The sequence below is a fragment of the Sminthopsis crassicaudata genome, chromosome 4 (assembly GCF_048593235.1).
Source record: "Sminthopsis crassicaudata isolate SCR6 chromosome 4, ASM4859323v1, whole genome shotgun sequence".
Classification (NCBI taxonomy): domain Eukaryota; kingdom Metazoa; phylum Chordata; class Mammalia; order Dasyuromorphia; family Dasyuridae; genus Sminthopsis; species Sminthopsis crassicaudata.
In genome coordinates this window covers 427,280,981-427,299,590 of record NC_133620.1, presented here as the reverse complement: position 1 = coordinate 427,299,590, position 18,610 = coordinate 427,280,981, and the positions used below count along the sequence as shown (strand labels likewise).

At 39.2% G+C, this 18,610-nt stretch overlaps 1 protein-coding gene across 4 annotated transcripts in view; it reads left to right on the top strand.

Moving 5' to 3' along the window:
* The first annotated feature begins 2,932 nt into the window (after positions 1-2,932).
* SORT1 (sortilin 1) overlaps positions 2,933-18,610 on the top strand; it is a 70,120-nt gene continuing 54,442 nt past the window's right edge. For 3 of the 4 annotated variants that reach the window (XM_074262899.1, XM_074262896.1, XM_074262897.1), the window contains exon 1: positions 2,934-3,279. In XM_074262899.1, coding sequence (XP_074119000.1) covers positions 2,962-3,279 — 318 coding nt within the window. In that variant the 5' untranslated portion in view covers positions 2,934-2,961. Of the gene's footprint in view, positions 3,280-18,610 lie in introns of all 4 variants that reach the window. The other variant, XM_074262895.1, reaches the window with a different exon arrangement.

Here is an 18,610-nt window from a genome sequence, read left to right as displayed (position 1 = left end):
CCATCTCTGTTATAGTTGTGTGGTAACACAGATGAATGAAAACCAGGATAGAAATTATCAGTCATCTCACTTTGAGGAGAGGTGAGAAATTTTGAGAGTGTCTGATCTTGTGGTTTAATTTGGGAAGAAAATAGCTAGGAGTAACACTTAGCCCAAAGCTCTAAACAATATGTAGCTCATGTTTTATGAATTCCCTTTGAATAACTGGTGCTTCATTTTTAGTAAGAGTACAACCATTAAAACCAAAGTGAACTTTGTATCTTAAATAATTACATGATTTTGAATAGGCAAACTTTGATGTATTATCAGTTCCAGATTTAAGATTTTCTTTTAGGTATACTCTTGGAATTATTAGGTGACAGCTATTTAATTTCCATTAGCTTTCAGTATTTTAGGGTTGTTATCCACATCCATCTATTCATCTGGCAAAATTTTCTTGGATAAAATATAAAAGTTTGAATAGAGAATAAATATCTTTTGACTGGGCAAATGAAATGGAAATTTAGAGTAAACTGGATAAAATTAACTCCAGCTTTTGTATTGGATAAATAAATAAATACATTGAATATATTAACAAAATTGAATACATTGAATAAAAAATAGAACAAATAAAAGAAAGGAAAAATGTAATATTATAGAAATGTTTACAAATTGTTACAAAAATGAAGTAAAGATCTATTAAGCACCTACTCTGTGCAAGGCATTGTGGAAAAAGACAAAATGATACTCCTTGCCCTTGAGTTTAAACTATAGCTGAAGGATAAGTCACATACTATTATTGTTATATTGTTATATTGCTCTCTATATTGAGTCATATATGTAAAACTGGAAAGGATTCCAAAGGTCTTCTAGTTTAACCTTTTATTTATAATTTTATTTATTTTAATGTTTATAATAAATATAATTATTTATAATTTGTAGCTGAGAAGAGTTAAGTGACTGGTCAAAGTTTAAGCATCAGCAGAGGCCGGATTTAAAACATCTCCATAGTCTGCTTATACTTAAACCCTCTCTTCCTCTCTCTTTCCTTCCCTTTCTTCCTTTTTTTCCTTCTCTTCTCCATTTCTATTTCTCTCCATTGTACCATGCTTTTTGGCAAATGCACAATAAAGGTAATTATAAGATTGTTGAATTTTTAAAAACTAAATACTTAGGACTAAATTTGTGCAGAACAAATGAGTTCCTGACTAAAATTATCTTTAATCAAAGGTAAGCATGTACTTTGGTGATCTTTCCAGGAGGTGGCGCTGTCTTTTTCCCCAAGACAGACAATAGCCCATTCATCCCAGAGTGTCACCCAAACAAAGAAATAATCCTTTATTCCCTCCATTAATCACATGGCTACTACTAGCACTAGCTGTCTTGTGATCTATTTCATAGTTGGTACAGATTAAAAGTGGTGGATGGGGAACAAGAAATAGTCCATCATAGTGGTGTTATGGAAAGGGACAAAGTGTTCTGTTTTTCAGGGAGTCTTTTGTCAACAGGCATTATCTTTTTGTGCCAGTAGCAACTGGAGACTTTGATTCAATTTTCTTCTGTTATCGGTTTGAAAGTACATCTTCATATTAATATTCCATTATTATTTTGGGAAATTCCTGTGCACAATGTTTGTTTCCTAGTTAAATTACTGCCAAAGAATCTTGTTACAAACATCAGGATGACGCATTATGTTTTCTAATATGTTCATATTGTTTCTCATTTAGAGTTACTGCTAAATGGGGGGAGGGCGGAGAATCACCTTTCGCCCACAAATTCGCTTTTCCTGGATGAAAGTTTCTATGTTTGTTATGCTTTGGCACGTTTTCCGTCATGGTGCACTTTTCCTCTGGGGTTCTTTACACTGAAAGAAGGGAGGCACGCAAAAACTTTCTCACAGTAAGGGTGGAGTCGGTATCCCGAATGCCCGAGAACTGGTTCTACCTGAGATGCATCTCTGAGCATCTTGCTCATGTGGGTAATTCCTGAGTTGATGGAAGCAGTGCGGTTTTTTGTTTGTTCTGCAGTGTCCTAGAAATCAAACGTGGACACAATGGACTACGGAATGGACGGCGCGTCCTGTGTGTAAGCGAGTGTGTGACTCGCTTTCACTTCACGCAGAAGTGAAAACTGCAGGCTATCCCTTTCCCCAGCTGTGCCCCGAAGCGCCTTTCCGCTTCGGCTGGGCCAGAGTTGGGCTTCCTCCCGCCCCTCTGCAGGGAAGGAAAGCAGCCATGGAATCTCGAGGCTTGCTCTGCTGTCGGGGATGTTCCGATCGCTATCTGGCTGGGCAGGTAGGCTCAGGCCTACGCGGCGCCCCTCTACCCCTTAGGCAGCCCGGGCTGCAGCCCAGCAGCAATCCTGGGCTGGGCTTTTAAGTGCGCGGGAGTGGAAGCCGAGGCACGAGTCGTGAGCCGGCCTCCCCCTCCGGCCCATCGCGGGCTACCCGATTCCCCGGGGAGGGTTTTGTTGATTGATTTCACAGCTTTCCACATTCGCCAGACTTTGCCTCGAAAGGAAGTTTGGGATAATCCGGGCAAGCCGGGGGCTTGGCTTTCAGGTTTGAAGGGGCCAGGGGAGGGGGAAGGGCCGCTACGGCAAAGTGCCGGAACGAGGACAGCAGCCTCCCCGGGGTCTTCTCCAGCTCTAACTCGGCGAGCCTAGCCACGAAGACGCGGGGCAGGGGGAACGATGACCTCAGCCCCTTTCGACCAATCAAAAAAGCCACTGGAAAAGCCTCTCCTCTCGGCCAATCGGCTCCGTGCCTGGGCGTCCGAATCGAAGACGCCCGAAGCTGGAGGCGACGCCGGCCAATGGGGAGTGGCACCGGCGAGACGGACTTGCAGGCTAACCTAAGGGGCCGGAGAGGCCCGGCAGGCAACAGCCAATGAGGGCGAGGATCAGTGGAGGGGGTGTGGCGGACCGCCGAAGAGGGGAGCGGGCGTTTGAGGTTGCAGGTGTCGGCATCGGCGTCTGACAGCGATGGAGCCGCCCCGGGGAGCTGCTGCAGCCGCCGTCGGTGGTCTCTCGCTTTGGCTCCGTGGTCTCGGCCTCCTCCTGCTGCTGCCCGCGGTCCCGGCCGGCCCAGGCGGGGACCGGCTGGACGCTCCGCAGCCGCTAGCGGCCGGGACTCGGACTGCACTGCTGGCCCGCCAGCCGGGCCCCTCGCTGGGGAGCCCTGTGTGGGGAGCCGAGGACAGGCCCGGCGGCGGCCGGCGGCAGCGGAGCGCGAGCGGGGAGGACGAGGGCTGCAGCCCGCTACAGGGCTTCGAGGCCAGTCTGGTCAACAACACGCACCAGGTGAGACCACCCCCGACCCGGACCCCGGCCTTCTCCTCCGCCGCCCCCGCGACGCCTCCCGCCGGCCGAGCGGGGGTGGGGTGGGACGCTTGACGTGTCAGCTTGGGGCCCTCCCCGCCGCTCCCCGGGATGGGAAGCCCCGGGCCTTTAAACTCCCTCTTCTTTCCCCCGCCATCCCCACCCCCACCGCCCCCCCGTCCCCCAGCGCCGAGATTTCAGGGGAGGGAGCATCAGATCCTGCAGACTTTGTTCCTCCTCCTCCCTCCTGCCCAGCACCCCCAGACGTGCTGTCGGGCCTCCCACGGGGGTGCCCAGCCCTGGCTGCGGAGCCGCCGAACCTCGCACTGGGCATCCCGGGTGGGGGCAGGGGGTGCGGCAGGTTCTGGTTCCGCTGGTTTTGTGTTTCGCCATTGGGGTGTCTTCTTGTGTCTTTATTTTCTCATGTGACCTTTTGGTAACGTGTGCGGGGTGGGGAGCGTAGTTTTTCTCTCCTGCGGCCCCTCCCGTCCCTCTCCATCCGCCTTAGAGTAAGGCACTTCAGCACCTTTCCCCGGTTAGCAGCCTCCCACCCACTCGCCTCCCCCAATGGAGCGTGATCTCCCGGATCCCAGGGGAAAGAGCTGCGGGGAAACAACTGTTTCGTGGCTTTGCGGGCGTTACTGTTGTTAATTTTTCTGGTGCCTTCACTTGGGCATTCAGAAGTTGGAGAGTGAGTCTTTTGAACTTATTTTAAAAAAAAATCATGATCAAAGTTACTTAGAAGTGAAAGGATGGGGTCTGAACTCTGTTCCATGGTATCTGATCTCCCCAAATACCAGGAGCTTTGCCCAAAATGTCCAGAGCCGGTTGAAAATCTTTGACATAATTTTGCAAATAAGATACATTAAAAACCGCAGTTCTTCCTATATTCAGGGGGCAAGGGTCATACAATTTCGATCAGTTCCATTTATGTGGAGTTTGACTGCCTTCTTCCTCACAACTCCGAGAAGTGAGTGGTTGCAGAGAAGGAAACTCGGGCTGAGAACTTGACGAGTCGCACACTAGGGGCAGAAGAACTCACCTCCAGGTCCTGATTCCAAGCTCTGTGTGTTTCTACCATGTCATGCCATCTCTCCATAGGAATAAGCTACAGGACAGTTTCTTTGTAATCCAATCGTTTTCCGGCCCTTGCCTACTTTCCCTTAATTCTGTACAACATAGACAGCCTTAGCCTGTGTTGTTAAAAAATAATAATAATAATAATAATGAAGCCTTGTTTTTATTTGTTATTTTCTTGTCTGTCTTTGGTATATTTTATTATCTTATTCCCTGATATCATTTTCACTCATCTTGGAGAAAAACTCATGTTCACTACTACTTTCTATACCCATCTTTCATATATCCAGATCTCCAAATCAGAATCCAGAATGTGCTCTCTTAATGTGGTGCTAGTTATCTAACCATTTACATACCATTTGGCTCAGCATTTTCCTGCATAGGGAAAAGAGGAAACTGAAGGTCAGAGAGGTTAAGGGATTTGTCTCTCTCTAATAAGGGTCAGAAGCAGAACTCAGTTATAATAACCGGGCTTTTCCATTATGTCATGTTGCCCTCACATGTCTTACTGAACTAGAAGACTCAGAACATTCACAAATTTTACATGTAGAAACAGTCTGACTAAATATGCAGTCTGTGGTTGCTTGAAGGTATCTAAATTGAGCTTTTAAGAAGGCAGTTGATCACAGATTACTAGTGACAGTAGGATGATATTACTGTTGAAAATGTGGAAAGTTTCTGTAGAGCAAAAAAAAAAAAAAAAAGTTTAAGTCATCCCTTTCCTGCTTAGGCTCTGCTGAGAACTATGGTTTACATCTTTTCCACTTTTCCCCTTCACAGCTTCTTTCCTTGGGTCAGCTAGTCTTTTGCATTCCTAGTTCACATTCCTAATTCCTCCCTTGGTGGTTATCCCGCCTTCAGGGCCGCTACAGTTGCTGCTGTTGGATGTACTCCTTCAGTGAGAGATTTCCCTTTTCCAAACCACAGTACCTGTAAATATGTCTGGCCTAAGCAGCTTTTTGTTTGTTCATGCTTATTTGCCCACTGTAAAGGCAGCTTTTTGTTTGTTCACGCTTATTTGCCCATGGTGAAAGGACCATTTTATCAACATTACTTTTTAAAGCAACAGATTAAGAATTAAGAAAGCTGGTCTGAGAGAGTCTGGAATCTCTTATATCAAATTAGTTGAATAGGAGATATAAGATTTGTGAGGAGAGGTCATGACATTTTTTTAAGTTCAGCTATTAATTCCCTCAGCTTTTAATTTGATCATTATAGTCTTACTGTGATCTTGTCCCTTCCCAATAGCTTTATAATTGTTTTACATTTATTATCCTTAGTTTGTTTTCAAGGATCTTTAATTTATTTCACATTAATATGCTCTAATAAAAAAAACAGGTTTTTGTTTTGTTTTGTTTTGTTGTTTAGTCTGATGCTACTTTAAACTTAGGATATTTGATCAGGGCAGCTAACTTAGTAACCAAAAGTGGTTCTTTAATAATCATTTCTTTTCTACCTCTTAGTAGATCTAGATTTCATTGTTTGGACATCATTGTCCATACAATTTCGATCAACTCCATTTATGGAGCTGTAAAATAAAAATATTATTGTAGTGCTAAAACAGAAGTGTCAAAATCCTGCAGAAGCAAAACTGGCAAAATTCTAAGTGAGAATACAGCCCAAACCAGATTAAAATGTAATTTGATAATGTTTAACAATAAATAGCAATTTGCTATAACATAGGTAATGTGAATTTAAGATAATGTACAGCCCCAGGGATATGTTTCCTTTTGAGTTTGACACTGCTGAGCTAGAGCAATTTTGAATTGTATCCCCAGTTATATAGATGAAAGAGGACTGAGAAAAGTTTTCTTGTCTAAGGGCAAATTGATTCCTTGGTAAAAAATGGGGAATGGAATCACAGTATTTTAGAACTTGGAGCAGTCAGTCTTAGAAATCATCTAATCCTTCCCCATTCTTTTGCAGAAAATTGATGTCTGGGTCACATCAGTAGTCAGTTTTGGTGCCATGTTTCAAGTTCAGGTCATCTGGCAACAAAACCACTGCTCTTTCCACTATTGGAAATGTCTGGATTCTATTATCTAACTTGGATTGGTACTTCTTATGATTTCTTGCTGTTTACCATTAAAAAGAGCAAAATAATGTAGAAAAAAATTAAACCCCAGAGGGTCTTACCAAATTATATGCCTATATAAACTGTTTTTTTTTTCTTAATGTCTACTATTAATGATACTATATATCATAACACTGATCTTGCTTTTTAGAATATTGGTCTCCAATCTTCCTTGAAAGAAAAATCAAATGAAATATTGCAAAATATTGAAAAGAACTGATATTTAATATTCCATATTTTTAAAAGACATGTGGATATAAAAACAATTTGTCTTTCCAGCCATTTATTTTTGGGAAATTTTTTCCTGTATTTTTACTCGGGATACTGATTTGTTTTTAAATTTTTTCAAAATAATAATAGCTTTTTATTTTTTAAAGATACATGGAAAAATAGCTTTCAACATTCACCCTTGCCAAACCTTGTGTTCCAAATTTTTCTCCCTCCTCTCCTTCCTCTTTTCCTAGACAGTAAGCAATCCAGTATAGGTTGAACATAGTTAACTGTTCTTCTAGAAGAACAGTGCAGTTCTTCTAAACATATTTCCATATTTATCAAGTATATTTTGATTAATTGAAATTAGTATTTATCTTTCCCATTGAGGAATCGTTCATTATAAATGTCTTGTGTAGAGAAATAAAGTGATTGAGTCCTACTAAGTACAAGGAGAGAATTGCCCAAAAAAACAAGTAGACACGATTTCTAAAATTCCTTAACTTGAAAAAAATTGCTACCTGAAATGTTGGAATTCTATTATTTTATTCTTTTCCTGGGCCTATTACTTGTTTTCATACTATGCTTTTAACTGATACTCTTCAGGGAAGTTCCTGAACAAGTTGTAGTATTTGATTGTGATGGAATACCATTGTGCTATAAGAAAGAGAAGCACAAAGAATGGTTTCAGAAAACCGGAGAAAACATTATATAAATTGATGCAAAGTAAAGTGAACAGCGCCAGGAGAACATTGTACATAGTAACAACAATTTGTGCCATGATCAACTGTGAATGACTTAGCTGTTTTGATCGATGTAATGATCCAAGACAGTTCTGAAGGACTTATGAAAAATACCATCCACATCCAGAGAAAGAACTGATGCAGTCTGAATGCAGATTGAAGAATACTTTTTAAATTTTATTTTTATTGTTTCGACATGGTTAATATGATGATATGTTTTGCATATTTCTTGCTTTCATTAATGGGTGGGGGAAGGAAGAGAATTTTAAACTCAAGTTTTTTTAAATGAATGATAAAAAATATACATATACGTACACATATATAAAATGACTGATAGGAGCAAAAGTTACATTCATGGCATGGATAATGTTTTGTATATATGAAAGAAAATTTGATTAAGTTCCAGATAACTTATAAATATGTGCTGCTTCAAAACATTCCTCCTTTAAGAACTCCTTTGGGGACAAGTATTCATCCCATTTTAAAGCAGTGAAATGTCTTGTCCAAAGCCAGAACATTACCCAAGTTGTATTTTAATTTCTGACTCTACATTCAGATCATTCGACAATTTTTATCTACTTTCTGAACCCCTGATTCACATAGCTATAAATTGTTCCTTTTTTTTTTTTTTTAAACCTCCTCCCCATGTTTCTATCACTAACTTCTTCTTTACACATAACTCCACAACTTCTACAAAAACATCAAAGCATTTGGTTTCTTAAATAAACAGACTCCGGAGAGAGGCTGTGTTGTGTGGGGCGTCTGCACAGAGAAGAATGTGTGTGTTTGTTTGCTGGTGCTGGCAGGGCCGAGGCCCAGCCCTTTCAGGGACTGAAGGTGCCTGTTGGAGACTTCTGGGATCCTCAGCACTAAGCCTTTTATCCTGGATCACCAGACTGCCTTCCGGGCTGGAAAGCCTGAAGGTCTTTGCCATCTTGATCTCTTTTGGTTTCCAAATAAGTAGTGTTTAAACTTTTTATAGTAGAAAAACTCTTTATTTTAAATAAACCTTTGGGATAACCTTATAGTAAACTCTTTGAAATTAATGTTTTTATGCTTACTATTAATGGTCCCGTATAAAATAAGAATACATTTTAAACTTTGTTTCATAGCAATTTTTATTCAACATAGAGGGGTTCGGTGGCAAAAGTACTAACTGGAGACAAAGGACTGAGGTCTAAATCCTGCCTTTTACATATAATCTACTTTCTACCTTTAACTCTTTGGTCAAGTTACTTAACCTCCCCAAGCTTCTATTTCCTCCAAAAATGAGGAGGTTGGGCTCTTTAACAGTTCTAGCTCCAAGATCCTATAGAAATTTGACAGTATGAGAAACAAAACTTAAACAAAGTGTTTTGTCCTCACTATTTATAACATTTTTGTAATTGGGAACAACTTTGTATATGGTAAGTCACCTGGTAAAACATTTTACAACGTTTTTCATTTTTCCTTCATGTAAATGCATCTTTTTTTATTTCCAAAAAAAAAAAAAATCACATTCTTCCATTATGAATTTTTGTTTCTAAATTTACTTTTCTGAAGGTAAATGCTTCTTATAACTTTGTCAGAACTTTAAGAAAAGTTTGTGACAATGTACATTCCATATCAGAATCACTAGAAATAAATCCACATTATAGTGAACTGTCGTGTTTGCATTTCTTTTGTATTTGTGATTTTGTTATTTGTTTCATCATCAAGTGTCGGGGTTAATAATAACACTTTTTTTTTCCTCTTCATACTTTCTTATTTTATCCACTTAATCACAATGGGCACTAATATGAAAATTTTAGTAATAAAATTAAGAATGTAAATGAATGCCTATTAACTTTGCATGTACCCTGATAAGAATTGTCATCCATCATATACTATTGGAACTGTTTGTGACCTAAGCCAACTTTTGGTATGGATTTAAATCAATTTGTGATCAGTCCCTACATGACTGAAAGTGTTTTGCATTGAGTTTTCACATTGTCTTTTCATTTTTTTCCCTTCACAAACACTATGACTGTTTTTGCAGAACATTGCAGGGATCTGTGCAACATAGATTGAGAAACCTTGGCCTAAATTACAGAAATGCATAGCCTTTCTTCTCTTATCTTGAGAAGTGTTTCCTCCACTAATCATTTGGCAGAATAGAGTTCATACAGAACCAAAAATCATATTTCCTTATTGAGCTTACCAATCCCTGATTGACCCATCTTTATGACTTCCCAAATCTTTGCTAAGTGCCATCCTCTCTAAACAATTCTCCTCACCATTATTCTAACTGCACAATTTTAATGGCACTAGAGTGACTTATGCAGGGATGAACCTTCAACAGACCTGCAGAAGTAATAAGTAGTTTATTTGAGAAAAGAAAGTTTTAACAAAGAAATGGGGGAGGGGAGACCAGGACAGAGGATTTACAGGTAGAATTTAGCACTACCTAATGGTACAATTAATGACTATAAATTTGTGCTTTGGGATTATTGGCTAGGTTTGGGGGGATTTGTTTTGTTTTTGGTAATTCAGTTTTGCACATGATCATTTTGACAGTTATTAGCAAGCTCCTGAGTATAGATTTACAGTCATTTTTATATTTCAGAAATTCCTATATTGTGATCATTGCCTTGTTCACAAAGTACAATCCTTATCCACTTTTGTATTCTGGGATTACAATCTCTATGCCCTGTTTCTCCCCACCCCCACCCCCAAGGTAGCAAAATGATTTCCATGTTTTCCTAATTCTGCTCTAACCCACTAGGTTCTTGATGGGAGTCTATAGGAATCTTTTGCTGCACAACTTGGTTTTCTGTTTGCTTCTGCTGTCAAATGCAGGGTTAAGTTGGCTACCTCAGGAGGGTAACTTTCTCTGGTTACAATATTTCTACTCTACTTTTTAGTAAAGAAAATCTGAGAAATTGCATTTCCTGTTGACTTAACATGATCAAGAGTTAATATTAGAGCAGGTAAAATCACCTCTCTTGATATGTAATTAAACTTAAGATACAACAAAGATAGAGCTTTGTCTGAAAACATCTGGGCCTCTTGCTGCTGATGTCAGCACCGAGAGGACTGAGCTAGAAGGATGGAGAATTACCCACCAGTGAGATCCTGGTCCTGAAGAGCTTTTATGTGTTATTCCCCAGGACTCTTTCTGTCCTTAAATGAAATAGCTCAGTATTTAGTCTTTTTGTTGTATCTCCCTTCTAGCACAGTGACAGCTTCTTGTAGATAGTTGTATGTGTGGAGGGGTCTCTAGGTAGTTCTCAGGCTTTTGGCCCTAGAGCAAGTACGTTCTTCACCTGGGTGTCTCCAAAGTTGTTGGCTGCTACTGTTTTTATTTAGAAAATTCTTTCAATATAATTGGTTTCCTTTGTAATCTTATATTTTTTATTTTGTGCCTTCTTTTGAGAAGGGATTCATAAGCTTCACCATCTACTTTAGGGGCCCATGACACAACAAATAAGAACTCTAGAGTCCAGGAATAAATGACCAGTTTGATTAGTTCTTGACAGAGTTTTGTCAATGCATCTTTTATTACATTCATTGCCAGATATTTAGATGCACTGTGGCTTAAAGCTATCTGGGTTGAGTGCTTCAACACGATAAATACTTCATACTCGTAAAGGATTACTAAAGGTGAATGTTGGAAACGTGACTTTTTAAAGTTTGAGATTTAGAGTTTTCTCTTTTTTCCAAGAAACTTTACAGTAAACACCAAATCCTTGCATTCATTCTTGTTTTGTTCAACTAGAAAAGTTATTTTTTTGTGTGTAAATTTTATTTTGCTTTCCATTATCCTTATGAAAAAAGAAAGGAAGAAACCAAAGGCTATTATCACAAATATTTAATGGCCGATCTGTCTTTAGAAGGAAATTGCAGCTAGTCTGCTTTCCAAGTTGCTGAACTTGAACCTAGTACAGATTTTCACATCTGGGTGTAATTTGTTGCCACCTCCTGATCTTGCTTCAGTGAAATGTGACTCTTTAAAAAAAAAAAAAAAGACCACAGAAATATTCCTTTCATTGTACAAAAGAATACTTGACTTTTTAAAAATGTAGGTGATTCTTCAATCATTTTTGTATAAAATAATTTAATTATACTAATAAAAGCTGTTAGGTTTGACTGTCCAAAAGCTTCACATTCTTAGTATAAGTAGCAGTATGTTTTTGGGGTTGTTATTTTTTTCTTTTTCATACAGACTTCTGCCAAAACTGAGGATCTTTTCTTCCTGGCTGCCTGTGTGTCTGAAAATAGGATGATGAACACATACCATTAGTGTGTAGTAGCATCTGTAGTCTCTTACTAGGACTGACTTGTAAACTAATTGGCTCAGTTTATTTTCATGGGAAAAACATTTTATGCTTTCTCTCTTTCCAAGGTTTAAGAATACTATTGTATCTGTGTTTGGTTTTTGTTGATAGCTTTATTTTTTTCTTTACTTCTCTGAAAATTAACATAATTTTCCCATTAAGTGCCAACTTGCAAATTTGATTCCCCTGAAGGAAAAAAAGGGAAAGAGACTGGAAGGGGCTGAGCATTTACAAAGTTTGTCTACTCTGTTCCAGGCACTGTGCTAAATATATATTTTTTATCAATGTTATTTCATGATCCTCACCACAACCCTCGAGATAGGTGCTAGTTTAGTTATATTTTGTTTAGCTGATATTTAGCAAAAAGATAAACTTTTTTGATTAAGCACCTATTTTGCAGAAAGTATTGGAGTGGATAGAACTAGGAGACTCTGGCTTGTAAGTAATTTTAAAATTGAGATTCCTATAATTTTAGAGTTAGAGAGGACCTTAAAAACAGTTTGTTTCATCTTCCTCATTTTACATATGAGGAATCCTGGGCAGAGAAAGTGAAGTGAGTGCTTGAGGTCACACAGGGAACAAAAGTGGATTCAAATTCAGGTCCTCAAACTTGAAATCCTGTGTTTTTTCTAATCTACCACACTGACTCTTGAGTGCCATTATTTTAAGAGGCAGCATGGTATGATGGATAGAATGCTTGGAATCACCAAGTTTTAGATGCAAATTCTGCCTTGGACACTAACTGGCTACATGGGACTACAGGCAAATCACTTGATTTGGCTAAATCCAAGATTCCTCACCTATACAATGTGGCTAATTATTCCTATACACCTATCTCACGAAGTTGTTTTGAAGATCAAATAAGATTATAATATGTCAAACCCTTTGTAAAATGTATAAACTGAACAAATCTACTCCTTTCCCACAAGACAGTTACCATGTCTGCCCCAGAATTTTCTTATACTCAGACTAAACATCCCAAGTTTCTTCAACTATTCTTCTTACAGCAGGATCTCCTGGTCCATCATTTCTTGAATCTCAGAGATTTTTCAGGGCTCACAACTAATTGAACACTATTCTTTGCATGTGACCTGACCTCAGGGCATAGTCCAGTGGCTCATCATCATCATCATCATCTTCTTCTTCTTCTCTCTCTCTCTCTCTCTCTCTCTCTCTCTCTCTCTCTCTCTCTCTCTCTCTCTCTCTCTCTCTTCTTTTCTTCTACTTTTTTGTTTCTTTTTTCTTTTCTTTTTTTTTTTTAGGCTATACATGTACACTAATTTAGTTATTTGTTTTACAAATTTCCACATGAGTTATGTTGGGAGAGAAAAATTATAACAAAAGAGGAAAACCACAGAAAAGAAAAAAAAGGACAAAAAAGATGAAAGCAACATATTTTGATCTATATTCAGTCTCCACAGTTCTCTCTCTGGCTGTGGATGGCATTTTCTTTACAAAGTTTATTGGAATTTTCCAGCCTTGGATTGCTCAATTGCATAGGAGAGCTAGCAGTTAATCATAACATAATCTTGCTGTTGCCATGTAGAATATTTTCCTGGTTCTGCTCACTTCACTCAGTATCAGTTCATAAGAAATCTTTCTAGGTTTTTCTGAAATTAGCCCATGTATCATTTCTTATAAAAACAATAATATTCCATTACTTTCACATTCCATTAACTTATTAAGTCATTCCCCAAGTGATGGGCATGTATTCAGTTTCCAATTCTTTGCCACCACAAAAAGGGCTGCCACAAACATTTTGCACATGTGGGTCCTTTTCCCTTTTTGATGATCTCTTTGGGATACAGACCCAGTAATTGGCACTGCTGGATCAAAGGGTATGAATAGTTTGATGGCCCTTTGGGCATAGTTCCAAACTGCTTTCAAGAATGATTGGATCCATTCACAATTCCACCAACAATGTATCAGTGTCCCAGTTTTCCCACATCCCTCCAACATTCATCATTATCTTTTCCTGCCATCTTAGCCAATCTGAGAGGTATAAGGTGGTACCTCAGAGTTGTCTTAATATGCATTCCTCTAATCAATAGTTCATCATCTTTTTTAGGACTGTTAGAATACCCAATTCCCCAGTGTCCAGGCTCTTTCCATCTCTTGTGAAATACTTCTCTTTGCACAACTCTGATCATCTCAGTCCTCTGTTGAAAAACCTTTGATGCTTCCTATTGCCTGTGGGATGAAATGCAAACTCCTTTTCTCTGCCTTTCTAGCCTTATTTTCCAGCTCTATAATAGCTGGACTAGGTTACTAATTTTTTTTTTCCATATTGTTCTGCTTCCTTTCTTCCCCGTGTGTCTAAGCCGTCCTTCCCCATATTTGCTAACCCACTTTATTTAACACTCCATTCGGTCACCGCCTCCTCTCTGATGCCTCCAGTTGAAATCAATCTTTCCTCAGGGGTTCCTATTGATTCTTTATCTGCCTGTATTATAGTCTACCTTCTGTTATATGTAACTTCTTGGCAAGCTATAAGTTCCTTGAGGGCAAGGACTTAAATTTCATCCTTGTATTCCCTATGCTGAGCATGAGGCCACTTGTGCTTAGCCCTTTTCAGTCAAGCCAGTTTTTTCACTATTCTTTCCCATTCTTACTCAGGTCTCTAACTCCATTCATGCTCTTTTTCTCACCTGGAATTTGTTTTTATAGCTGTCCAAATCCTACCCCTCTTTAAGGACCTAGCTCAAAAGCTGCCTCATTTATAAAAACTTAATTATTCTGCCTATGAGTGATCTATTTTCCTTCCATCTCAATTCCTTCTGGCTCTTGTCTGTACACTGACATCCGGCACTCTGGTGATAACTTTTTTTTATTTCTGTTTTCAGGTGTATACGCTTTAGTTTTCCCAGTCAGGATATTAGACTACTTCTGTGTTCCTCTGGTGCTTGTGAAATACTTGATTGAGTTATAGATCTAAGACAAGCTGAAACCAGTCACTTCTCTAGATTTCTAAGGTCATAGAGGGAGTCCGGAGGTTGACTAATCCAACTTCCTCATTTACATATGAGGAAACTGAAGTCAATGGAACTTAAATGTATTTGCCCAAGGTTACATAGGTAATAATCATCAGAGATGGAATATGAACTCAAATTCTGTTTGCAGAGCCAGTGTTTTTTCGATTGTCATCAGAGTGTCTCTTATTTTCCCTCCCATAAAATAAAATTGAGATGCAAAAGCTAAAGACAATATATCATTTCAAGATTAAAATGTTTAAAAAAATAGAATACAACAGTTCCCTTTTATATAATATTGTAGAGGTGTGTAACTTTTGCTTCTAATAACTTAGAAGTATTTATGATAACTGAAATAGAGCATTTTAAGTACTCAAACTTCTTTTTACTTTAACCGTTTTTATTCAAATCTTCTAAAATCATGACTTCCCAACTTGTTAAGCAATATACTGAACAATTTATTCTGGACACCATTTAACCTATTCTTGATAATTTCTAGTCATTAATTTTAACATTCAACATTTATTAAGATCCTAAGGTATCCATCTGTATGATACTAAATGCTTGGAAAATTCACATAGCTTATATTACGGGATCTTCCGCTTTCCTGTAACTTTTGGTCTAAGGAATATTGTGTATATATAAATATAGTTCTCTGTAATCTTACTTTCTAGAGAGAAAGTTAAAAAGTGCTATATATTAGGGCTAGGGGTGGGATAGGAGGGCTGTTACCAAGAGGGATATAGGAAAAAGCTTCATAGAGGACGCAGCATTTGAATTGAGCTTTAAAGGTTCATTGGGAACTCAATAAATGAAGAAAGGATATAAAGTACATTGAGACTAAAGGTGTGGGCAGAAAAGTGAGGAGTGAATTATCCATATTTGCTAGAGCAAAGAGTTCATGAAGAACATAATAGGAGAAAAGTATGAAAAAAAAAAAAACCTCAAGATGTTTATAGATTGGAGACTCTTGAATGCCATGTAGAAGAGTTTGAATTTTATTTTGTAATACATAATTACTAAAGGATTAATAAGTTCAGCCATCCGTCCAAGTGGAGATATGATGTAAGCTGTTGGTATCCTAAAGTCATAGGATTTAAACCTTAGCATTAAATCAAACTCTAGACATGAGTAATGAGTTTCTTAAGATTACTCTTCCGTGTTAACTATAGGGAAATGGAGATTTAAAGAAGCTAATTATCTGACTTGTTCAATGTCACATAGGTAAGATAGCAGAAGATAGCAGAACCAGAATTTGAACCCACACCCTGTGACTTTAAACCTAGTTCCCAGTCTCAATTTAGAAACCATGCTAGGCTCTCTAATTCCAAATCAAGTGTTCTTTGAAGTCCCAGCACCCAAAGCATTATTAAACTGCCTATACCTTTTGACCTAGCAATACCACCTAATAGGTCTGTTTCTCATTGTCATCAGGGAAAAAGGAAAAGAACATATGTGATATAAAATATTTACAGCAGCTCTCTTTTGGGGGGCAAAGAAAGAAAAATTAAGGGGATGCCCATCAATGGGCAAAATGGTATAGGTTTATAATGGAATATTACTCTGCTATAAAAAAAATGTGTCCTATGATTTTAGAAAAAACATGGAAAGACTTAAACTAAATAATGAAAAGTGAAATGAACAGAACCAAAAGTTTGCTGTATTCAGTAACATCAATATTGTTTTAAGAACAACTTTGAGCAAGTAAGTCAAATAACTGCAAAGGTCCTATGAAAGATGTTATTTACATCTAGCGGAAGAATTAACATATACAGTTATCTGACTTTTCTCATTGCAGTCTCACTATATTAGGGGTTGACATAAGACATTAAACAGAAATTTTGGGGGGGGGTGTTTTGTGGAAGTCACAGGTGACATGTGATGGCCAGCAGATGACATGGAAAATGTTTAGATTCAAAAAAGTATAAAATAAATGTATAATATTGCATAAAATCAGCATACTTTATCTTTTACTACCATAAAAATTTGGGTTTCTTTTCTGGCATGTAGGCAGGGCCAAAAATTTTTACTCAGATTTTCCAGATCTAAGGGATACCATGTGTTAACCCCCACAGTGTGGAAGGGATAGTTGTCAATACATATTTGTGTCTAATAATAGCTACCTTCGGGAGAGAAGAGAGGAAAAAAAAGTGACATAATAACTTTTATATTTAGAAGGAACCTGAAGTTTCATATCCTTGTTTTTCTATTCTATTTTAATATGGAAATATTTGTTTTATTTCTTAAGTTCAGAATAATAAAAATACATAATCATAGATATTAAATCAGGAAGGAACCTTATTGGTCATGTAGTCTAACCTTCTTTATAGATGAGGAAACAGCCCCTAAATTGTCAGCGACATGTCCACAGTCACTAAGGGAGGAGGACGCTGGGGTTCACACCCAGGTTGCCTTGGAATTCAGTACTGGTCTGGAGATCAGAAGAAGTTTGGGGCTGGAGACTGAACAAAGGTAGGCTAAAGACACAACCGGAAGGAGCATCCATATTTAGGATCACCAAATCATAGGTTAGAGATGGAAGGGAATTTAAAAGAAATCCAGGCCAAGGAAGCCAAGGTGCAACCCAGAAGTTAGGTGACAGAGTCAGCATCTGAACCCAGGCTCTGTCTGATGTCAAACCCAAGACACTCTGCACTGTACCCGGAGGTAATACTAGCCAAAGGCAGCCAACAAGCTTGTCTGCAAAATATTGGACAGAGAAAAATGGCAGTGGGAAGCAACAGAGTTGGAAAGGCGGCTGCAGAAAGCTTGGCCTGGTACGGCCCCAGATGTGTTATGACTTAGTCACTCCTGATGTTATCAGCCCTGCATACAGCCAGGAAATGTCCCAGGCAAAATTCAAACCCAGGCTCTGCTGGCTGAGACCAGAACTCTCTCCAGCATCTCAGTCATCTCATGTTCTCATCTGTTGATGGTGTGCAGGTCTGTTTGCCAAAAACAAAATGTCTTTGTAGTTCTCCTGTGGGCCTATTTTGGTCGTGTCTGACTCCCTGGGGCTTTCTTGGCTGTGGCGGTTTGCCATCCTTCCTTCTCCAGCTCATTTTACAAATGAGGGAACAGAGGCAGACAGGAAGGATTAAGGGTCACACAGCTAGGGAGTCTCTGAAGCTAGGTTTGAACTCAGGTTGAGTCTTCCTGACTGGTCTGGCTGGCACTCTGTCCACGGTGCCCCCCAGCTGCCCATTGTAATTGTAAGATATATAAAGTTCCAGGGAAATGAAATTGAGGATTAATAGAATTTCACTGATGAAAAGGACTCAGTGGCCATCTAGAGTTCAACCCACCCCCCCAAAATTTCCTCTACAACCAGCCGTGGCAAGTGACCATCTAACATTAGCTGGATGAAGACCTACAACGAAGGAGGAGACCTGGGACTTTTGAAAGGACCCAGTTCCACTTTCACTTAACTCTTATTGTTGAGGTTTTTGTGGTTCCTGTTTTTTTCCCTGACCTCAAGCCTAAAACTGGATCTCTGTAACTTAATTCTGTTGCTTCTTGTTCTACCTGTATGATCAAACAGAATGAGTTGAATCCTCCTCCTCTTGACAGTCCTTCCTTTATCTATTTGAAAAAAGCCCTGCTTTCCTCAGTGCCCCCACCCTGGGGGTGGCCCTGGGCTCAGCATCCATGCCTAATGCCTCCTCCCAAGTCAGGATTGCTCTTTGAAAGCTCTCCTTCTTAGCATTGTCTTTCTTAAAATATGATGGCCAGAACAGAACTCATTGTGTGATTCCATAAACGCACGGAGTTCCCTGAGCAAGGCAAAATATCATGAACTCATCCCCTCATTCCTGGGAGCTGCCTCTCAGTGTTGTCTGAGGGCCCATTAACTGCGTTAGCATGCCAGCTGATTGGCGCTGAACTTGCAGCCTCTAAAAGCTCTCCATCTTTTTCAAGCAAACTGCCATCTAGTAGAGGAGAAAG